We start from the raw sequence: 24,158 nt of genomic DNA, 5'->3' as shown, positions 1-24,158 counted from the left end.
TCTTGTGAAAATGCAAATGCTTGTGTAATGTGTTATCTTTCACACTGTTATGCAAGCAGACAGTATTTCAACCACATAAAATATGCACCCAAGACAAACTAAAGTCTTATCTGAAATGTGTTTAGTTGTTTTCTCAGCTTTTAATTTCCTTAAAACAGGTCAAACTGATGATATTTGGACAGACAACTTTACCGGTGTTAACTAGATTACTAAAGCATTCATTTTATCCATGGAAGACATAATTCTGATGAGCACTACTTTATTTAGTCTTCTGGGACAACAAGTCATTTATTTGTATTTTTATATAACCTTTATTTAATTAGGCAGAACATGTAACTAGGCAGAACATGTAACTAGGCAGAACATGTAACTAGGCAGAACATGTAACTAGGCAGAACATGTAACTAGGCAGAACATGTAACTAGGCAGAACATGTAACTAGGCAGAACATGTAACTAGGCAGAACATGTAACTAGGCAGAACATGTAACTAGGCAGAAGTTATGACAGAAGAGAAGCTGCATGTATCAATCTTTAGTTGACAAACAAATGGCAAATGCTGGAAATTATAATTTGGCCTCCCAAATATCGGAAATTATAAGCAGAAACGTAATTTAAATTGTTGTAAATGAATGTGGTCAAAACCACATTCCAATGGAAAAACAATGAATAATTTTGGTTTAGTTGGCACCTAAAAGTGTATCAAAGCACTTTAAGCCATTTAAAAGCACAACAAAGTTGAAATGGGAACACAATGACAGTGATTTAGCTGATTAATACAACAACTTAATGTGTTATCACAGTGCTTCATGTAATAGCACAACCAAATGACCTGGATTACTGTAAAGGATTACATTAAAAGTATATGCATGATGCAAGTGATCAATGCTGTTGGAGATTCCGGGCAGATTATTATAGAAATTGTGAAGATCTCAACAGACCTGCGATCTTCAACACATTACATAAGAAGACATTTATAGTTACAGTGTCACCATTTGAAGGAGATGTATCTTCTGCTTGGAAAGTTTCCTCTGTGCCACTGGGTCTGGCTTTAATTCCATTTTCGCTTGATTTCAAATTGAATTTACAAGTTAATAATGAATATGTTGGATTCAACGGCTCCATCTCAACCAAAAATCTAAGTTATTGAATAGGACATCACATTCTGCTCAAATAATACATTGAATCAGGTGAAACAAGTGGTTGATTCCTCAAATTTCCTCAAGTTCTTAAAAAAAAACATAATACTAGCTGGTATTCCACTGCTGTGCTCGTTTTTTCAGTAGTCTCTGCTGTCCAAGGTCTTGTGGATACATGCTGCATAGTTTGGTTTGTTATTTGTGTTCCCTCACACATACACATTTATGATTGGCATTAGACAGGAGTAGCAGGATTCCACCCTCTGTAACCCTATGTAACCAACAGTATATAACCATCTCTCTCTCTCTCTCTGCTCTCTGTTTCTCTCTCTGTTTCTCTCATCCATATCCCTCCCTCCCTCCCTCAGGTGTGGGCTACACTGTGATCATCATAGCGTTGTATGTGGGTTTCTACTACAACGTCATCATAGCCTGGTCCCTGTACTACCTGTTCTCCTCTATGACCAGTGAGCTGCCCTGGCTCCATTGTGGCAACGCCTGGAACAGTCCGAACTGCACAGACCCCAAGCTACTAAACGGATCCTTCCTGGGCAATGGGACGTCTTATGCCAAGTACAAGATGACGCCTGCTGCAGAGTTCTATGAGTGAGTACAGTGGGTTCTGTCCTGTTCTATGAGTGAGTACAGTGGGTTCTGTCCTGTTCAATGAGTACAGTGGGTTCTGTCCCTGTTCTATGAGTAAGTCCAGTGGGTTCTGTCCCTGTTCTATGAGTACAGTGGGTTCTGTCCTGTTCAATGAGTACAGTGGGTTCTGTCCCTGTTCTATGAGTACAGTGGGTCCTGTCCTGTTCTATGAGTGAGTACAGTGGGTTCTGTCCTGTTCTATGAGTGAGTACAGTGGGTCCTGTCCTGTTCCTGTTCTATGAGTAAGTACAGTGGGTTCTGTCCTGTTCTATGAGTGAGTACAGTGGGTTCTGTCCTGTTCTATGAGTGAGTACAGTGGGTTCTATCCTGTTCTATGAGTGAGTACAGTGGGTTCTGTCCTGTTCTATGAGTGAGTACAGTGGGTTCTGTCCTGTTCTATGAGTGAGTACAGTGGGTTCTATCCTGTTCTATGAGTGAGTACAGTGGGTTCTGTCCTGTTCAATGAGTACAGTGGGTTCTGTCCCTGTTCTATGAGTAAGTCCAGTGGGTTCTGTCCCTGTTCTATGAGTACAGTGGGTTCTGTCCTGTTCAATGAGTACAGTGGGTTCTGTCCCTGTTCTATGAGTACAGTGGGTCCTGTCCTGTTCTATGAGTGAGTACAGTGGGTTCTGTCCTGTTCTATGAGTGAGTACAGTGGGTCCTGTCCTGTTCCTGTTCTATGAGTAAGTACAGTGGGTTCTGTCCTGTTCTATGAGTGAGTACAGTGGGTTCTGTCCTGTTCTATGAGTGAGTACAGTGGGTTCTATCCTGTTCTATGAGTGAGTACAGTGGGTTCTGTCCTGTTCTATGAGTGAGTACAGTGGGTTCTGTCCTGTTCTATGAGTGAGTACAGTGGGTTCTATCCTGTTCTATGAGTGAGTACAGTGGATTCTGTCCTGTTCTATGAGTGAGTACAGTGGGTTCTGTCCTGTTCTATGAGTGAGTACAGTGGGTTCTGTCCTGTTCTATGAGTGAGTACAGTGGGTTCTGTCCCTGTTCTATGAGTGAGTACAGTGGGTCCTGTCCTGTTCTATGAGTGAGTACAGTGGGTTCTGTCCTGTTCCTGTTCTATGAGTGAGTACAGTGGATTCTGTCCTGTTCTATGAGTGAGTACAGTGGGTTCTGTCCTGTTCTATGAGTGAGTACAGTGGGTTCTATCCTGTTCTATGAGTGAGTACAGTGGATTCTGTCCTGTTCTATGAGTGAGTACAGTGGGTTCTGTCCTGTTCTATGAGTGAGTACAGTGGGTTCTGTCCTGTTCTATGAGTGAGTACAGTGGGTTCTGTCCCTGTTCTATGAGTGAGTACAGTGGGTCCTGTCCTGTTCTATGAGTGAGTACAGTGGGTTCTGTCCTGTTCCTGTTCTATGAGTAAGTACAGTGGGTTCTGTCCTGTTCTATGAGTGAGTACAGTTGGTTCTGTCCTGTTCAATGAGTACAGTGGGTTCTGTCCCTGTTCTATGAGTAAGTCCAGTGGGTTCTGTCCCTGTTCTATGAGTACAGTGGGTTCTGTCCTGTTCAATGAGTACAGTGGGTTCTGTCCCTGTTCTATGAGTACAGTGGGTCCTGTCCTGTTCTATGAGTGAGTACAGTGGGTTCTGTCCTGTTCTATGAGTGAGTACAGTGGGTCCTGTCCTGTTCCTGTTCTATGAGTAAGTACAGTGGGTTCTGTCCTGTTCTATGAGTGAGTACAGTGGGTTCTGTCCTGTTCTATGAGTGAGTACAGTGGGTTCTATCCTGTTCTATGAGTGAGTACAGTGGGTTCTGTCCTGTTCTATGAGTGAGTACAGTGGGTTCTGTCCTGTTCTATGAGTGAGTACAGTGGGTTCTATCCTGTTCTATGAGTGAGTACAGTGGATTCTGTCCTGTTCTATGAGTGAGTACAGTGGGTTCTGTCCTGTTCTATGAGTGAGTACAGTGGGTTCTGTCCTGTTCTATGAGTGAGTACAGTGGGTTCTGTCCCTGTTCTATGAGTGAGTACAATGGGTCCTGTCCTGTTCTATGAGTGAGTACAGTGGGTTCTGTCCTGTTCCTGTTCTATGAGTGAGTACAGTGGATTCTGTCCTGTTCTATGAGTGAGTACAGTGGGTTCTGTCCTGTTCTATGAGTGAGTACAGTGGGTTCTATCCTGTTCTATGAGTGAGTACAGTGGATTCTGTCCTGTTCTATGAGTGAGTACAGTGGGTTCTGTCCTGTTCTATGAGTGAGTACAGTGGGTTCTGTCCTGTTCTATGAGTGAGTACAGTGGGTTCTGTCCCTGTTCTATGAGTGAGTACAGTGGGTCCTGTCCTGTTCTATGAGTGAGTACAGTGGGTTCTGTCCTGTTCCTGTTCTATGAGTAAGTACAGTGGGTTCTGTCCTGTTCTATGAGTGAGTACAGTGGGTTCTGTCCCTGTTCTATGAGTGAGTACAGTGGATTCTGTCCTGTTCTATGAGTGAGTACAGTGGGTTCTGTCCTGTTCTATTAGTGAGTACAGTGGGTTCTGTCCCTGTTCTATGAGTAAGTCCAGTGGGTTCTGTCCCTGTTCTATGAGTACAGTGGGTTCTGTCCTGTTCAATGAGTACAGTGGGTTCTGTCCCTGTTCTATGAGTACAGTGGGTCCTGTCCTGTTCTATGAGTGAGTACAGTGGGTTCTGTCCTGTTCTATGAGTGAGTACAGTGGGTCCTGTCCTGTTCCTGTTCTATGAGTAAGTACAGTGGGTTCTGTCCTGTTCTATGAGTGAGTACAGTGGGTTCTGTCCTGTTCTATGAGTGAGTACAGTGGGTTCTGTCCTGTTCTATGAGTGAGTACAGTGGGTCCTGTCCTGTTCCTGTTCTATGAGTAAGTACAGTGGGTTCTGTCCTGTTCTATGAGTGAGTACAGTGGGTTCTGTCCTGTTCTATGAGTGAGTACAGTGGGTTCTATCCTGTTCTATGAGTGAGTACAGTGGGTTCTGTCCTGTTCTATGAGTGAGTACAGTGGGTTCTGTCCTGTTCTATGAGTGAGTACAGTGGGTTCTATCCTGTTCTATGAGTGAGTACAGTGGGTTCTGTCCTGTTCTATGAGTGAGTACAGTGGGTTCTATCCTGTTCTATGAGTGAGTACAGTGGATTCTGTCCTGTTCTATGAGTGAGTACAGTGGGTTCTGTCCTGTTCTATGAGTGAGTACAGTGGGTTCTGTCCCTGTTCTATGAGTGAGTACAGTGGGTCCTGTCCTGTTCTATGAGTGAGTACAGTGGGTTCTGTCCTGTTCCTGTTCTATGAGTAAGTACAGTGGGTTCTGTCCTGTTCTATGAGTGAGTACAGTGGGTTCTGTCCCTGTTCTATGAGTGAGTACAGTGGATTCTGTCCTGTTCTATGAGTGAGTACAGTGGGTTCTGTCCTGTTCTATTAGTGAGTACAGTGGGTTCTGTCCCTGTTCTATGAGTAAGTCCAGTGGGTTCTGTCCCTGTTCTATGAGTACAGTGGGTTCTGTCCTGTTCAATGAGTACAGTGGGTTCTGTCCCTGTTCTATGAGTACAGTGGGTCCTGTCCTGTTCTATGAGTGAGTACAGTGGGTTCTGTCCTGTTCTATGAGTGAGTACAGTGGGTCCTGTCCTGTTCCTGTTCTATGAGTAAGTACAGTGGGTTCTGTCCTGTTCTATGAGTGAGTACAGTGGGTTCTGTCCTGTTCTATGAGTGAGTACAGTGGGTTCTGTCCTGTTCTATGAGTGAGTACAGTGGGTTCTATCCTGTTCTATGAGTGAGTACAGTGGGTTCTGTCCTGTTCAATGAGTACAGTGGGTTCTGTCCCTGTTCTATGAGTAAGTCCAGTGGGTTCTGTCCCTGTTCTATGAGTACAGTGGGTTCTGTCCTGTTCAATGAGTACAGTGGGTTCTGTCCCTGTTCTATGAGTACAGTGGGTCCTGTCCTGTTCTATGAGTGAGTACAGTGGGTTCTGTCCTGTTCTATGAGTGAGTACAGTGGGTCCTGTCCTGTTCCTGTTCTATGAGTAAGTACAGTGGGTTCTGTCCTGTTCTATGAGTGAGTACAGTGGGTTCTGTCCTGTTCTATGAGTGAGTACAGTGGGTTCTATCCTGTTCTATGAGTGAGTACAGTGGGTTCTGTCCTGTTCTATGAGTGAGTACAGTGGGTTCTGTCCTGTTCTATGAGTGAGTACAGTGGGTTCTATCCTGTTCTATGAGTGAGTACAGTGGATTCTGTCCTGTTCTATGAGTGAGTACAGTGGGTTCTGTCCTGTTCTATGAGTGAGTACAGTGGGTTCTGTCCTGTTCTATGAGTGAGTACAGTGGGTTCTGTCCCTGTTCTATGAGTGAGTACAGTGGATTCTGTCCTGTTCTATGAGTGAGTACAGTGGGTTCTGTCCTGTTCTATGAGTGAGTACAGTGGGTTCTATCCTGTTCTATGAGTGAGTACAGTGGATTCTGTCCTGTTCTATGAGTGAGTACAGTGGGTTCTGTCCTGTTCTATGAGTGAGTACAGTGGGTTCTATCCTGTTCTATGAGTGAGTACAGTGGATTCTGTCCTGTTCTATGAGTGAGTACAGTGGGTTCTGTCCTGTTCTATGAGTGAGTACAGTGGGTTCTGTCCCTGTTCTATGAGTGAGTACAGTGGGTCCTGTCCTGTTCTATGAGTGAGTACAGTGGGTTCTGTCCTGTTCCTGTTCTATGAGTAAGTACAGTGGGTTCTGTCCTGTTCTATGAGTGAGTACAGTGGGTTCTGTCCTGTTCTATGAGTGAGTACAGTGGGTCCTGTTCTATGAGTGAGTACTGTGGGTTCTGTCCTGTTCTATGAGTGAGTACAGTGGGTTCTGTCCTGTTCCTGTTCTATGAGTGAGTACAGTGGGTTCTGTCCTGTTCTATGAGTGAGTACAGTGGGTTCTGTCCTGTTCTATGAGTGAGTACAGTGGGTCCTGTCCTGTTCTATGAGTGAGTACAGTGGGTTCCGTCCTGTTCTATGAGTGAGTACAGTGGGTTCTGTCCTGTTCTATGAGTGAGTACAGTGGGTCCTGTCCTGTTCTATGAGTGAGTACAGTGGGTTCTGTCCTGTTCTATGAGTAAGTACAGTGGGTTCTGTCCTGTTCTATGAGTGAGTACAGTGGGTTCTGTTCTGTTCTATGAGTGAGTACAGTGGGTTCTGTCCTGTTCTATGAGTGAGTACAGTGGGTTCTGTCCCTGTTCTATAAGTGAGTACAGTGGGTCCTGTCCTGTTCTATGAGTGAGTACAGTGGGTTCTGTCCTGTTCCTGTTCAATGAGTAAGTACAGTGGGTTCTGTCCTGTTCTAAGAGTGAGTACAGTGGGTCCTGTTCTATGAGTGAGTACAGTGGGTTCTGTCCTGTTCTATGAGTGAGTACAGTGGGTTCTGTCCTGTTCCTGTTCTATGAGTGAGTACAGTGGGTTCTGTCCTGTTCCTGTTCTATGAGTGAGTACAGTGGGTTCTGTCCTGTTCTATGAGTGAGTACAGTGGGTCCTGTTCTATGAGTGAGTACAGTGGGTTCTGTCCTGTTCTATGAGTGAGTACAGTGGGTTCTGTCCTGTTCCTGTTCTATGAGTGAGTACAGTGGGTTCTGTCCTGTTATATGAGTGAGTACAGTGGGTCCTGTCCTGTTCTATGAGTGAGTACAGTGGGTTCTGTCCTGTTCTATGAGTGAGTACAGTGGGTTCTGTCCTGTTCTATGAGTGAGTACAGTGGGTCCTGTCCTGTTCTATGAGTGAGTACAGTGGATTTTGTCCCGATTCTATGAGTGAGTACAGTGGGTTCTGTCCCTGTTCTATGAGTAAGTCCAGTGGGTTCTGTCCCTGTTCTATGAGTACAGTGGGTTCTGTCCTGTTCAATGAGTACAGTGGGTTCTGTCCCTGTTCTATGAGTACAGTGGGTCCTATCCTGTTCTATGAGTGAGTACAGTGGGTTCTGTCCTGTTCTATGAGTGAGTACAGTGGGTTCTGTCCTGTTCTATGAGTGAGTACAGTGGGTTCTATCCTGTTCTATGAGTGAGTACAGTGGGTTCTGTCCTGTTCTATGAGTGAGTACAGTGGATTCTGTCCTGTTCTATGAGTGAGTACAGTGGGTTCTATCCTGTTCTATGAGTGAGTACAGTGGATTCTGTCCTGTTCTATGAGTGAGTACAGTGGGTTCTGTCCTGTTCTATGAGTGAGTACAGTGGGTTCTGTCCTGTTCTATGAGTGAGTACAGTGGGTTCTGTCCCTGTTCTATGAGTGAGTACAGTGGGTCCTGTCCTGTTCTATGAGTGAGTACAGTGGGTTCTGTCCTGTTCCTGTTCTATGAGTGAGTACAGTGGATTCTGTCCTGTTCTATGAGTGAGTACAGTGGGTTCTGTCCTGTTCTATGAGTGAGTACAGTGGGTTCTATCCTGTTCTATGAGTGAGTACAGTGGATTCTGTCCTGTTCTATGAGTGAGTACAGTGGGTTCTGTCCCTGTTCTATGAGTGAGTACAGTGGGTCCTGTCCTGTTCTATGAGTGAGTACAGTGGGTTCTGTCCTGTTCCTGTTCTATGAGTAAGTACAGTGGGTTCTGTCCTGTTCTATGAGTGAGTACAGTGGGTTCTGTCCTGTTCTATGAGTGAGTACAGTGGGTCCTGTTCTATGAGTGAGTACAGTGGGTTCTGTCCTGTTCTATGAGTGAGTACAGTGGGTTCTGTCCTGTTCCTGTTCTATGAGTAAGTACAGTGGGTTCTGTCCTGTTCTATGAGTGAGTACAGTGGGTTCTGTTCTGTTCTATGAGTGAGTACAGTGGGTTCTGTCCTGTTCTATGAGTGAGTACAGTGGGTTCTGTCCCTGTTCTATAAGTGAGTACAGTGGGTCCTGTCCTGTTCTATGAGTGAGTACAGTGGGTTCTGTCCTGTTCCTGTTCAATGAGTAAGTACAGTGGGTTCTGTCCTGTTCTAAGAGTGAGTACAGTGGGTCCTGTTCTATGAGTGAGTACAGTGGGTTCTGTCCTGTTCTATGAGTGAGTACAGTGGGTTCTGTCCTGTTCCTGTTCTATGAGTGAGTACAGTGGGTTCTGTCCTGTTCCTGTTCTATGAGTGAGTACAGTGGGTTCTGTCCTGTTCTATGAGTGAGTACAGTGGGTCCTGTTCTATGCGTGAGTACAGTGGGTTCTGTCCTGTTCTATGAGTGAGTACAGTGGGTTCTGTCCTGTTCCTGTTCTATGAGTGAGTACAGTGGGTTCTGTCCAGTTATATGAGTGAGTACAGTGGGTCCTGTCCTGTTCTATGAGTGAGTACAGTGGGTTCTGTCCTGTTCTATGAGTGAGTACAGTGGGTTCTGTCCTGTTCTATGAGTGAGTACAGTGGGTCCTGTCCTGTTCTATGAGTGAGTACAGTGGATTTTGTCCTGATTCTATGAGTGAGTACAGTGGGTTCTGTCCCTGTTCTATGAGTAAGTCCAGTGGGTTCTGTCCCTGTTCTATGAGTACAGTGGGTTCTGTCCTGTTCAATGAGTACAGTGGGTTCTGTCCCTGTTCTATGAGTACAGTGGGTCCTATCCTGTTCTATGAGTGAGTACAGTGGGTTCTGTCCTGTTCTATGAGTGAGTACCGTGGGTTCTGTCCCTGTTCTATGAGTGAGTACAGTGGGTCCTGTCCTGTTGTATGAGTGAGTACAGTGGGTTCTGTCCCTGTTCTATGAGTGAGTACCGTGGGTCCTGTTCTATGAGTGAGTACAGTGGGTTCTGTCCCTGTTCTATGAGTGAGTACAGTGGGTCCTGTCCTGTTCCTGTTCTATGAGTGAGTACAGTGGACTATGTCCCTGTTCTATGAGTGAATACAGTGGGTTTTGTCCTGTTCCTGTTCTATGAGTGAGTACAGTGGGTTCTGTCCTGTTCTATGAGTGAGTACAGTGGGTTCTGTCCTGTTCTATGAGTGAGTACAGTGGGTTCTATCCTGTTCTATGAGTGAGTACAGTGGGTTCTGTCCTGTTCTATGAGTGAGTACAGTGGGTTCTGTCCCTGTTCTATGAGTTAGCACAGTGGGTTCTGTCCTGTTCTATGAGTGAGTACAGTGGGTTCTGTCCCTGTTCTATGAGTGAGTACAGTGGGTCCTGTCCTGTTCTATGAGTGAGTACAGTGGGTTCTGTCCCTGTTCTATGAGTAAGTCCAGTGGGTTCTGTCCCTGTTCTATGAGTACAGTGGATCCTGTCCTGTTCTATGAGTGAGTAAAGTGGGTTCTGTCTTGTTCTATGAGTGAGTACAGTGGGTTCTGTCCTGTTCTATGAGTGAGTACAGTGGGTTCTGTCCCTGTTCTATGAGTGAGTACCGTGGATCCTGTTCTATGAGTGAGTACAGTGGATTCTGTCCCTGTTCTATGAGTGAGTACAGTGGGTCCTGACCTGTTCCTGTTCTATGAGTGAGTACAGTGGGGTTTGTCCTGTTCTATGAGTGAATACAGTGGGTTCTGTCCCTGTTCTATGAGTGAGTACCGTGGGTTCTGTCCTGTTCTATGAGTGAATACAGTGGATTATGTCCCTGTTCTATGAGTGAGTACAGTGGGTTCTGTCCCTGTTCTATGAGTGAGTACCGTGGGTCCTGTTCTATGAGTGAGTACAGTGGGTTCTGTCCCTGTTCTATGAGTGAGTACCGTGGGTTCTGTCCTGTTCTATGAGTGAATACAGTGGATTATGTCCCTATTCTATGAGTTAGTACAGTGGGTTCTGTCCCTGTTCTATGAGTGAGTACCGTGGGTTCTGTCCTGTTCTATGAGTACAGTGGATCCTGTCCTGTTCTATGAGTAAATCCAGTGGGTTCTGTCCCTGTTCTATGAGTACAGTGGGTTCTGTCCTGTTCAATGAGTACAGTGAGTTCTGTCCCTGTTCTATGAGTACAGTGGGATCCTGTCCTGTTCTATGAGTGAGTACAGTGGGTTCTGTCCTGTTCTATGAGTGAGTACAGTGGGTTCTGTCCTGTTCTATGAGTGAGTACAGTGGGTCCTGTCCTGTTCTATGAGTGTGTACAGTGGGTTCTGTCCCTGTTCTATGAGTGAGTACCGTGGGTCCTGTTCTATGAGTGAGTACAGTGGGTTCTGTCCCTGTTCTATGAGTGAGTGAGTACAGTGGGTCCTGTCCTGTTCCTGTTCTATGAGTGAGTACAGTGGGTTCTGTCCCTGTTCTATGAGTAAATCCAGTGGGTTCTGTCCCTGTTCTATGAGTACAGTGGGTTCTGTCCTGTTCAATGAGTACAGTGGGTTCTGTCCCTGTTCTATGAGTACAGTGGGATCCTGTCCTGTTCTATGAGTGAGTACAGTGGGTTCTGTCCCTATTCTATGAGTGAGTACCGTGGATTCTGTCCTGTTCTATGAGTGAATACAGTGGATTATGTCCCTGTTCTATGAGTGAGTACCGTGGGTCCTGTTCTATGAGTGAGTACAGTGGGTTCTGTCCCTGTTCTATGAGTGAGTACCGTGGGTTCTGTCCTGTTCTATGAGTGAATACAGTGGATTATGTCCCTATTCTATGAGTTAGTACAGTGTGTTCTGTCCCTGTTCTATGAGTGAGTACCGTGGGTTCTGTCCTGTTCTATGAGTGAGTACAGTGGGTCCTGTCCTGTTCTATGAGTGAGTACAGTGGGTTCTGTCCTGTTCCTGTTCTATGAGTGAGTACAGTGGGTTCAGTCCTGTTCTATGAGTGAGTACAGTGGGTCCTGTCCTGTTCAATGAGTGAGTACAGTGGGTTCTTTCCTGTTCTATGAGTGAGTACAGTCGGTTCTGTCCTGTTCTATGAGTGAGTACAGTGGATTTTGTCTACGATTCTATGAGTGAGTACAGTGGGTTCTGTCCTGTTCTATGAGTGAGTACAGTGGGTCCTGTCCTGTTCCTGTTCTATGAGTAAGTACAGTGGGTTCTGTCCTGTTCAATGAGTGAGTACAGTGGGTTCTGTCCTGTTCTATGAGTGAGTACAGTGGGTTCTGTCCCTATTCTATGAGTGAGTACCGTGGATTCTGTCCTGTTCTATGAGTGAATACAGTGGATTATGTCCCTGTTCTATGAGTGAGTACAGTGGGTTCTGTCCCTGTTTTATGAGTGAATACCTTGTGTCCTGTTCTATGAGTGAGTACAGTGGGTTCTGTCCCTGTTCTATGAGTGAGTACAGTGGGTCCTGTCCTGTTCCTGTTCTATCAGTGAGTACAGTGGGTTCTGTCCTGTTCTATGAGTGAGTACAGTGGGTTCTGTCCTGTTCCTGTTCTATGAGTGAGTAGAGTGGGTTCTGTCCTGTTCTATGAGTGAGTACAGTGGGTTCTGTCCTGTTCCTGTTCTATGAGTGAGTACAGTGGGTTCTGTCCTGTTCCTGTTCTATGAGTGAGTACAGTGGGTTCTGTCCTGTTCCTGTTCTGTGAGTGAGTACAGTGTGTCCTGTCCTGTTCTATGAGTGAGTACAGTGGGTCCTGTCCTGTTCTATGAGTGAGTACAGTGGACTATGTCCCTGTTCTATGAGTGAGTACAGTGGGTCCTGTCCTGTTCTATGAGTGAGTACAGTGGACTATGTCCCTGTTCTATGAGTGAGTACAGTGGACTATGTCCCTGTTCTATGAGTGAGTACAGTGGGTCCTGTCCTGTTCTTGACCTGTGCCTCTGATGTGTGTCTTGAGTCTGGCCCTCTGTCGCGGTATCTAAAAGATTAAAGAAACCAGCCTTTTAACATGTTTCTCGTTGGGATAGAGCTGACCTATAGTGACAAATATGAGCTGTGTGAAATTAAGTATTTTCATTAGAGTCTAAAGGTGCTAGAAGTAGGCTTAACCTTTTAGATGCTTGGTTATTTAGTCTGGTCACTTTTTGAAGTGGAAATTGTACACTTAAGCATGTCATAAACAGGAAATAACTGTTTTTAAATGTATTATTAATGATGTGTACAGTATGGCAGGTCTTCATAAATCAATATTTAGTTAGTGTACATCCGTGAGTGGACAGCAAACTGCACACACTCACTCTCATCACCTGCCATGAAACCCCTGCTAACTCACTCTACATCTTACCAAGACTGACCAGTATGAAGTCTAAAGTTCTGGAGTGGCTTGAGGAATAGATAAGCCTTGGACTTCTGCAGAGTCACAGTGTGTCTTTATGCTTCTGGGCCCTTGTCTCATTGAAGAGTGACTTTTACCATTCAGTAGATTCTGATGACGTGGCTCAATCTGCTTACATGCTGAGCAGAACGTGTTCAGGCAACAAAGGCCTTTACTAAGCAGTGAATCTAAATTGAAAGTGTTTTTATTGACTATTATTGCATCTCTGCATGGTACCAGTGTATATGACACTTCATTTTAGGTTAGCAAAATTCCTGGAGCTTTCAATAAATTCCCCGGTTTTCCAGAAATCCTGGTTGGAGGATTTCCTGCTTATTCCCTCCTGATTCCAGGAACCCGCCTTTCCAGAATTTCAGGAAAACCAGAGAATTTATTGAACATTTCAGGAATTTTGCAAACCTACTCATACTGAAACAATTCCACTGTGAAGTGGGCCACTGTCATTAAAGCTTTTGTGCAGTATTCCCAAAATGTCTGAAGCCATCCTCCCATATACCGATTGCTCTACAGAAAGGCATATAAAAAAAGCTTAGATGCTGCGTTTGAAGTTGACACGAAAAGCCCCATCCGTTTGCACTTCAAAGAATTCCTTTCCAGAGCTCTGTGTGAAGATTACTTCTGCAGCCCAAAGGAAGTCGTCTGAAATGACTGGGACATACAGCAGCATCCTTATCCTGCAGCTGATGTGCAGTACAGAGTAGAGCGCCAGGGAGGCACAAACAAAACATTCTAAGCTTGCATTCCAAACTTCACTAGTGCCCTATATAAGGAATAGTGAGCCATTTGGGACGCAGCCTAAGAGTGCGTGACGGGCGGCCAATAAGGGCAGATGAAAGACCCTCTACCAGAATACTGATCTGCATTAATGTCTCGTGTGTTTATGTAATCAACATCTCTGAATTTCCTCCAATCTCTCATCAATCCCTCTAAACTTGAATACAGTCAGTTTCCGTTGCATCATATTTTCTTTCTTCTAGCATAATATCACACTCTCATTCTTTTGACCCAGTGATGTAGAGGTAAAAAAATAGTTGGGAAAACTCAGTTCGCCGTCTGTGGTGGATAAAGTTACTCTCCGTATACTTTCAATGCCTTTTTGTGCAAAAGGTGGGTAAACCGTTGGGGGGGATAAAGTTACTCTCCGTATACTTTCAATGCCTTTTTGTGCAAAAGGTGGGTAAACAGTTGGGGGGGATAAAGTTACTCTCCGTATACTTTCAATGCCTTTTTGTGCAAAAGGTGGGTAAACTTTTGGGGGAAACAAAAGTTAGGTGAACAACGTTTACGTGCGTTTACCCTCCACTTAACCACTGCTTCTACCGTACTGTAAAAATTATTCATAGACCTTCAATTCTTGGTAATTATAGGAAGTCAATGGAGTCAAGTTGGTTCCTTTTACAGCATATCTTCCTGCATTTATTTACCAGAAAATGTCGTTCTTTGTGTATTCTACCATCTTCACAGACCTTGAATACTCATTGGTGTATTGACAACGGCTCTATTAAAGAGCTTTAGGTCCATACTCCCCTGAGAGCCACTATATCCCAGTATACATGTAGTTGATTCTAGACAGGCTGAATGAAAAACACAGAGACCCAGGCAGTGGGAGCTCTAGAATAGACAGTGATTTTTCTCTGACAACACTTCTAATCTCATTATATATTTCAGTCAGGCCTTGTGTGGGGGACATAAACCCCCTGCTCCCACAGAGCTCCAAGAACAGGAACAAGATCATCAGACCACTGCACACTGCCACTGCACACTCTGGGAGAGATCACAGTGACTGAGTCAACATATTTCCCTCTCTCCTTCTTTCCCTCATTTTCTCCCTCTCCTTTTCTCCCTCTTTCTCTTTTTCTCCCTCTCTTTCTCTCTTACATTCTCTCTTTCTCTCTCCTTTTCCCCTTCGTTCTCTCTCTCATTTTCTATCTCTTTCTGTCCTTTTCTTATCTTTTTATTTTTCTCCCTCTCTTACTTTCTCTCTTTCTCTCTCTTAATGTCTCTCTCTCTATCTCTTCCCCTCATCTTTTCCCTCTCTATTCTTTCTCTTTCTTTCCAACGTCAGTTTGCCTCCTTATGTAATGAGCAGTGATCTCTGAGCGTCTGAAGGAGCTGCAGGTGTTCTTAGTTCTTAGATATGGAGATTTGATCCTCCTGTATCCCCTAGAGATGACCTGGGACAGAGGAGACATTTTCTCCAGAGATTTTAGAGATTTGAGGGCATGTGGTGCACGCACGCACGCACGCACACACACACACACACACACACACACACACACACACACACACACACACACACACACACACACACACACACACACACACACACACACACACACACACACACACACACACACACACACACACACACACACACAGCTTACTTTTCCTTTGCTGCTGCATTGCTCTGGTTCTCACACCAGGCCACGTTGATGTGTTGCTGTGTGATGTATTGCTGTCCTCTCCTCAGCTGACTGAGGATGTGCTAGGCCCTCATTTCCTCTCCTATTAGGCCTTTATTATTGGTTTCATTGATCACGGCTGCCCTGCAATCTGTGGTGCTGCAGTGCAAAGGTCCCTGGAGTATAGTCATTAGTGTCATGGCAACGTCCAGGGGCGGACACACAGCAGGTGTCAGTTTCAATGCTATCACAGGGGCTCAACATAGCTATCAACACCTAATGACAGACTAGGATTCTCAGAAACCAAGCTGAGCTACCAAGAGGCTGGGTAAATATATACCTTCTGTGTTGATGGTGCTGATGGGTTGTCTCAGCTTATATCAATAAAGGCCAATCAGTCATGTAAGTTTATACAGTTTGAGTACAGATCCGTTTGTTATATTAATTAGAGAATGCCATCAATAATGTTATGTGCAGTCAATGTAATGAAATATCCTAATATTTTGAGGACACTGCAAAATGTTCAGATATTTCAATACATTGACTTTGTGTAATATTATTGATGGCATTCACTCAACAAATGATCTATATTTTTCTACCTTGAAATAGTGATAGTGAATTTGGATGTTTGAAGCAGGTGTTTATAATTGCAAGCATTGCTTAATTAAATGGCGAGTGCAAATCCAGTCCAAATGAAATCAACACAAATTGAGAGCCATTTTATTCTATTAGCAGCTCAGATTATCCATTAAATAGCTATTAGATTATCAAAAGGTTAGAACTCAGAACACCTCCGTTGGAAGTCTCACACAACCTTTATCGCTCTTAATTGAACAAGTCCACTGCTGGGAGATCAATTGCTCATGTGTTCCAAGTCTAGACATTGTGAACACTCACAGGGGATCTGAAACATATATCATGACCCTCTCAGACTTCTCTTTCTAATGCCTTTTAAATGATACATAAGACCATAAGAAAACAGATTTATTTTGAATCAAACATCAAATCTTGAAACAACCATTGTATTGTTGTCCTCTTTATCAAAGTACCAGAATTGCCATTCACTCAACATTCACTCAAATCAAATATTTTTTTATTCAATATCCTACCAAATACTCCCCCAACTAAATACTCCCCCAACCAAATTCTCCCCCAACCAAATTCTCCCCCATCCAAATACTCCCCATCCAAATTCTCCCTCATCCAAATACTCCCTCCAACAAAATACTGCCCCAACCAAATACTCCTCTCAACCAAATACTCCTCCCCAACCAAATACTGCCCCAACCAAATACTCCCCCCAACCAAATACTCCTCCTAACCAAATACTCTCTCCAAACATACTGTAGACACTTTCTACCCCTCTGCCCCTAACATATTGCTTTTGTCAGTTCCAGGAAGCATTGACCCCATATTAGCCCTACCCTGATTTGGCCCTTTCCCCATACCTCCAAATGATTTCTCATTCACTGAGTAATGAGAATGTGTGTAAACTAGAAATGCTTTTAGGCCATCGTCGCTGTGCTGTGCCAAGTTTTTCTGCCTTGTTTTTTTAAGCACACCCCGTTGTTCACTGAGAGTGTTAGTTAAATTTTTTTTAACACATTTATTTCACCTTTAATTAACCGGGTAGGCTAGTTGAGAACAAGTTCTCATTTGCAACTGCGACCTGGACAAGATAAAGCAAAGCAGTTCAACACATAAAACAACACAGAGTTACACATGGGGAATAAGCAAACATACAATCAATTATATCAGTTGAAAAATCTATATTCAGCATGTGCAAATGAGGTAGGATAAGAGAGGTAAGGCAATAAATAGGCCATGGTGGCGAAGCAATTACAATATAGCAATTAAACACTGGAATGGCAGGGTGTGCAGAAGATGAATGTGCAAGTAGAGATACTGGGGTGCAAAGGAGCAAGATAAATAAATAAATAAATAAATACAGTATGGGGATGAGGTAGATTGGATAGGCTATTTACAGATGAGCTATGTACAGGTGCAGTGATCTGTGAGCTGCGCTGACAGCTGGTGCTTAAAGCTAGTGAGGGAGGTAAGAGTCTTCACCTTCAGAGATTTTTGCAGTTCGTTCCAGTCACTTGCAGCAGAGAACTGGAAGGAGAGGCGGCCAAATGAAGAATTGGCTTTGGGGGTGACCAGTGAGATATACCTGCTGGAGCGCGTGCTACGGGTGGGTTCTGCTATGGTGACCAGTGAGCTGAGTGCCAGTGGGTTTGGCGACGAGTATGAAGCGAGGGACAGCCAACAAGAGCATACAGGTCGCAGTGGTGGGTAGTATATGGGGCTTTGGTGACAAAAATGGATGGCACTGTGATAGACTGCATTCAATTTGTTTAGTAGAGTGTTGGAGGCTATTTTGTAAATTACATTGCCGAAGTCGAGGATCGGTAGGATGGTCAGTTTTATGAGGGTATGTTTGGCAGCATGAGTGAAGGATTCTTTGTTGCGAAATAGATTCAAGATGTAATTTTGGATTGGAGATGTTTGATGTGAGTCTGGAAGGAGAGTTTACAGTCTAACCAGACACCTAGGTTTTTGTAGTTGTCCACATTTTCTAAGTCATAACCGTCCAGAGTAGTGATGCTGGACGGGCGGGCAGGTGTGGGCAGCGATCGGTTGAAGAGCATATATTTCGTTTTACTTGTATTTAAGAGCAGTTGGAGAGTTGTATCGCATTGAAGCTCGTCTGAGGGGAGTTAACACAGTGTCCAAAGAAGGGCCAGAGGTATACAGAATGGTGTTGTCTGCGTAGTGGTGGATCAGATACTCACCAGCAGCAAGAGCGACATCATTGATGTATACAGAGAAGAGAGTCGGCCCAAGAATTGAACCCTGTGGCACCCCCATAGAGACTGCCAGGGGTCCGGACAACAGGCCCTCCGATTTGACACACTGAACTCTATCGGAGAAGTAGTTGGTGAACCAGGCGAGTCAATCATTTGAGAAACCAAGGCTGTTGAGTCTGCTGATAAGGATGTGGTGATTGACAGAGTCGAAAGCCTTAACCAGGTCGATGAATACGGCTGCACAGTATTGTTTCTTATCGATGGCGGTTATGATATCGTTTAGGACCTTGAGTTGTCTCCCTCTAGTTGGCTCCCTGCTTTAGACATGTTTCTATCCCTCTGACTCCAGCTGTCTCCCTGCTTTAGACATGTTTCTCCCCCTCTGACTGTAGCCGTCTCCCTGCTTTAGACATGTTTATATCCCTCTGACTCTAGCTGTCTCCCTGCTTTAGACATGTTTCTCCACCTCTGACTCTAGCTGTCTCCCTGCTTTAGACATGTTTCTCCCCCTCTGACTCTAGCTGTCTCCCTGCTTTAGACATGTTTCTCCACCTCTGACTCTAGCTGTCTCCCTGCTTTAGACATGTTTCTCTCCCTCTGACTCTAGCTGTCTCCCTGCTTTAGACATGTTTCTCCACCTCTGACTCTAGCTGTCTCCCTGCTTTAGACATGTCTCCCCCTCTGACTCTAGCGGTCTCCCTGCTTTAGACATGTTTCTCCCCCTCTGACTCTAGCTGTCTCCCTGCTTTAGACATGTTTCTCTCCCTCTGACTCTAGCTGTCTCCCTGCTTTAGACATGTTTCTCTCCCTCTGACTCCAGCTGTCTCCCTGCTTTAGACATGTTTCTCCCCCTCTGACTCTAGCTGTCTCCCTGCTTTAGACATGTCTCCCCCTCTGACTCCAGCTGTCTCCCTGCTTTAGACATGTCTCCACCTCTGACTCTAGCAGTCTCCCTGCTTTAGACATGTCTCCCCTCTGACTCTAGCTGTCTCCCTGCTTTAGACATGTTTCTCCCCCTCTGACTCTAGCTGTCTCCCTGCTTTAGACATGTTTCTATCCCTCTGACTCCAGCTGTCTCCCTGCTTTAGACATGTCTCCACCTCTGACTCTAGCTGTCTCCCTGCTTTAGACATGTCTCCCCTCTGACTCTAGCCGTCTCCCTGCTTTAGACATGTTTCTCCCCCTCTGACTCTAGCTGTCTCCCTGCTTTAGACATGTCTCCCCTCTGACTGTAGCTGTCTCCCTGCTTTAGACATGTTTCTCCCCCTCTGACTCTAGCTGTCTCCCTGCTTTAGACATGTTTCTCTCCCTCTGACTCCAGCTGTCTCCCTGCTGTAGACATGTTTCTCTCCCTCTGACTCTAGCTGTCTCCCTGCTTTAGACATGTTTCTCCCCCTCTGACTCTAGCTGTCTCCCTGCTTTAGACATGTTTCTCTCCCTCTGACTCCAGCTGTCTCCCTGCTTTAGACATGTTTCTATCCCTCTGACTCCAGCTGGCTCTCTAGCCCACCCTCTATCAGTGGGATATATCCAAGAGCCTTTGCACGTCCACCAGAGGTTAGCTGAACCTTAATGGAATATTTTATTATCATGTTCTCTGGGAAGGTCAGAGGAGACTGTTTATAGACCATTGATTTAAACTCCTTTTGACACAGCATGTATTTGATACACATTGCTATGTGTGTTTATTATTCTTGTTAGATAACCTAGTTAGTTTTATTATGTTAACATGTGTTTGTAAACCATGGCAGTTCAATTAGTGTTAAAGGTGAGTCACGTGGCAGGGTGGCTCACTCGGCGCTCTGCATGGTAGAGGCTAATCGCTAAAAGTCAGGGGTCAGGGCACAGGTCAAAATGAACACTTGTTAGGTTATGACCTGTCTTCCCCACAGGTGCCCATAGTTCTCAAGGTCAAACACTTCAATCTTAAATCCAGCACAAATATGTCTCCATATAGAACATCAACCTAGCTACTGGCCAATCACCTAGACACTGAGAGAATTAATTATCCGCCTTATCTCAGTTCACTGGTCACCATGGCAACACCCACCCGTAGCACGCGCTCCAACAGGTATATCTCACTGGTCATCCCTAAAGCCAACACCTCATTTGGCCGCCTTTCCTTCCAGTTCTCTGCTGCCTGTGACTGGAACAAATTGAGACTTTTATCTCCCTCACCAACTTTAAACATCTGCTATCTGAGCAGCTAACCGATCGCTGCAGCTGTACATAGTCCATCGGTAAATATCCACCCAATTTACCTACCTCATCCCCATACTGTTTTTATTTATTTACTTTTCTGCTCTTTTGCACACCAGTATCTCTACCTGTACATGACCATCTGATCATTTATCACTCCAGTGTTAATCTGCAAAATTGTAATCATTCGCCTACCTCCTCATGCCTTTTGCACACAATGTATATAGACTCTTTTTTTCTTTTTTTCTACTGTGTTATTGACTTGTTTATTGTTTACTCCATGTATAACTCTGTTTTGTCTGTTCACACTGCTATGCTTTATCTTGGCCAGGTCGCAGTTGTAAGTGAGAACTTGTTCTCAACTAGCCTACCTGGTTAAATAAAGGTGAAATAAAAATAAATAAAAATAAATAAAAATAAAAATCTGTCATGTTTGTTGATGTATGTCCAGGGTAAAGGTATGTGATAGAAGCTTGGCACATCTAGTCCAACAGTCCGATATATCCTCAGGCTGGACGTTGGTTTTAGTAGGAATATCCCAGTGGTCCTTGCTTGGTCAGTTCAACAATCATCTGTATTTAAATCAGCAGACATGCTATACACATCCTGTGTGAACGTTGACACATCAGATTATAACACCGTTTCATCAACAACAGATGGTTTATATAGATTCTTTACATCCGTTACATGCTAAAATAGCTGCGTTTGATTTAGTGTCAGGGATAGCTTGACTTGATGGAAAGGGAAAGGAAAGGAAAAGGTGGATACCTAGTCAGTTGTACAACTGAATGCCTTCAACTGAAATGTGTCCTCCGCATTTAACCCAACCCCTCAATCAGAGAGGTGTTGGGGGCTGCCTTTATCGACATACACTTCTTCAGCGCCCGGGGAACAGTGGGTTAACTGCCTTGCTCAGAGGCAGAATGACAGCTTTTTACCTTGTCAGCTCGGGGATTTGATCCAGCAACCTGATACACTCTTAGAAATAAAAGTGCTATCTAGAACCTTAAAGGTTTCTTCGCCTGTCCCCATAAAAAGGGCTATTTGCATTTTTTAGACGATTGACTTCAATGTCACTCGATTGATGAAGTGCTCAATGAAAAAGTTTTTTGAGGAAATTGCTTGAACAATTACATAAGAGATAATTACTTAATCAATCTCACTTTCCATCAGTTCCACTTGCATGGTTTTGAAGGTATTTGTAGTAAGTAGTGATCCTGCTTGGTGTGTCTACTTAAAGTCAAGTCAGACGTTTACCTCATTCTGGAGAACATGCTATACATGTCTGGGAAATGGCCCAAAGAGATTAATACTAGTCAATAATATTTGATAAAGCAAACAGTATTGCTTGAAATTTCCTGGAAGACATTGTTTTCCTTATTTTTTTTATGGCATATTGTTCATATCACTACCATATTAAATGTGTGTTTCTGTTGTGTATATGTGCTTCTTAAAGAACATTTTAGCCCAGAATTTGTAAAAGAGGCCTTAGGGATTGATATACTTTGGCCAAATAGCTTCAGATCACTTTTGTGTTGACCATTTCAGGGAAAGCAGATAAGAGTTTGTTTTTAGAATAACTGGTCCAAAGAACATGCATTGATGTTTGATAACATTTACGGTTAGTGTGATATCAGATGGACTGTACAGCCTGGAAGCACCACAACAACCCTAGACCCCCTGCCTATACATGACTAGTCAGAAATATCAACGTGTCTGTCTCTTGTTCCGTTCTGTCCTTCTTAGACAGCCCCTCTCCTCTCCTCTCCTCTCCTCTCCTCTCCTCTCCTCTCCTCTCCTCTCCTCTCCTCTCCTCTCCTCTCCTCTCCTCTCCTCTCCTCTCCTCTCCTCTCCTCTCCTCTCCTCTCCTCTCCTCTCCTCTCCTCTCCTCTCCTCTCCTCTCCTCTCCTCTCCTCTCCTCTCCTCTCCTCTCCTCTCCTCACCTCTCCTCTCCTCTCCTCTCCTCTCCTCTCCTCTCCTCTCCTCTCCTCTCCTCTCCTCTCCTCTCCTCTCCTCTCCTCTCCTCTGCCCTCTCCTCTCCTCACCTCTCCTCTCCTCTCCTCTATCTCTTGTTCTCTCTTCACCTGGTGAAGTGGAAAATGATTTTGAACATGTGTTCTAACAGCTTTATATGTATTATCATCAGGATATAAATCACGTTGGTTAGACATATTTAGGACTGGGCTGTCTGATCTGACAGTCCCCTTGTCCTTGATGTCTAGTCTGGACAGACAGTTGGCTTGTTCCTGTGTCTTCTCTTCTGGCTTGCCAGGCGGTGGGTTGTGTAACCATCCGGGGGCATCAGATCCACATGTAATTTCGTAGCTACACTTATCAGCATAATCACAGAGAGAGGCTGCCCATCGGATCAAATCGCCTCGCTAGCCCACCGGTCAAACAGACAAAGAGGAGGAATCAGAAACAGAAAAAAGAATGGATTGTTTTGATGTGCAGCCCTAAGACAGCTGTTTCTCTGATGAATAGGATGAGTGTTATTTTGATTTATTTTGATTTAACCTTTATTTAACTAGGCAAGTGAACATATTATTAGGGAAAGGGGATACCTAGTCAGTTAAAAACAAATTCTTATTTACAATGGCGGCCTACCAAAAGGCAGAAGGCCTCCTGCGGGGACAGGGCTGGGTTTACAAATACAAATATAGGACAAAACACACATCACGACAAGAGAGACACCACAACACTACACGAAGAGACCTAAGACAACAACATAGCATGGAAGCAACACAGGACAACAACTTTGAGCGCTCCAGAAAGAGACAGCAGACAAAACATCAGGTCTTAGAGAGACAGAGGAGACCCTAAAGATCATGTTGTCTTGGATATGAGCTTCGTGGTGAGCATAATTCTGGCCTGGCTCTCTGTTGTCGGCTCCACGGAGTCCCACATCTCTCTCCCCAATAGTGGTGAGCCCTCGGCTGGGCTGTAACACTGAGCCTCAGGCCTGTTTCTAAGACTGGAAGATGAAGAAACAAGCAGCCATCAACCCGCTCCTCAGGGAGCTATGGTTACATGGTTTTTAAACGCCATGTTTTCAAAGCAGAAACAAACCATCTGTCATCTCGATGTAAACTTAAATTGTTTTAGGGCACCCTCTGCGATTAGAATGAGATCAGATGTCCCATAATACTGTCCACTTGTGATGACTCACGTTTACTCCTTCCTCCTTACTCAGTTTAGAAGAAGAGGGGAAAAAACACATGGCCGTTCTCATTAGAGGTCAATATTGGTCAATACCGTTGATCATTTAAACACTATGACCTCTGACCCCTGCTTCCCTTTGAGCAAGGCAGTGTCTTTAAATGGCACCCTATTCCCTTATATAGTGCACAGCTTTTGACCAAATCCCTATGGTCCCTGGACAAAAGTAGTGCACTATAAAGGGAATAGGGTGCCACTTGTGATACAGAGCAGGAACGGGATGCTCCCTAATATCACTGAGCTGGAAGTTGATCCAGATCCGCTGTCAGTCCGGTGGGACTCAGGGCAGGTGTGGCTCAGTATGTCTGTCCTGGGAAGAACCGAGGATGATCTGGGAATGAGGAGATGGATAGCAGGAAACAATATTTATGTAGGGAAGGATGAGACACCATTTGTCTCCCCTCTTTTATATATGTTCTGGTAAAGCACTTGAACCTTTGAGCGCCCCTTCAACTGAGAGTAGTAGTCAGAGTGTTATGAGGGGAATGGCTCCCAAGAGGGTTGACAAAGTCTGCTATTAAAACCTCTAGCTGCCAAGGTCTTTGAAGGAGTGTGAGAGAGAGTGTGTGTGTGTGCATGCATGCGTGCTTTTGTGCATGTTAAGAGTAGAACATATTTTCTCAGGTACTCCAAACCCTGAGTCCTTCATTCTTCCCTCGGGATTCTGTTAGCGAGATGATTGAATGGATACAGAACAAATGGTGATCATAATATGTTGAGATAAAAGCTTT

The 24,158-nt window shown here is 44.6% G+C and overlaps 1 protein-coding gene across 1 annotated transcript in view; it reads left to right on the top strand.

Annotated features, from left to right (window-relative positions):
- LOC109880633 (sodium-dependent noradrenaline transporter) overlaps positions 1-24,158 on the top strand; it is a 49,992-nt gene that overhangs the window by 4,123 nt on the left and 21,711 nt on the right. The window contains exon 4 of the mRNA XM_031814880.1: positions 1,507-1,744. Within this exon, the coding sequence (XP_031670740.1) occupies positions 1,507-1,744 (238 nt within the window). The remainder of the gene's footprint in view (positions 1-1,506; positions 1,745-24,158) is intronic.

This window comes from Oncorhynchus kisutch, linkage group LG3, assembly GCF_002021735.2.
Source record: "Oncorhynchus kisutch isolate 150728-3 linkage group LG3, Okis_V2, whole genome shotgun sequence".
In the NCBI taxonomy this organism is placed as follows: domain Eukaryota; kingdom Metazoa; phylum Chordata; class Actinopteri; order Salmoniformes; family Salmonidae; genus Oncorhynchus; species Oncorhynchus kisutch.
The sequence above is the reverse complement of the archived record's forward strand: the minus strand, read 5'-3'. Positions and strand labels throughout refer to the sequence as shown.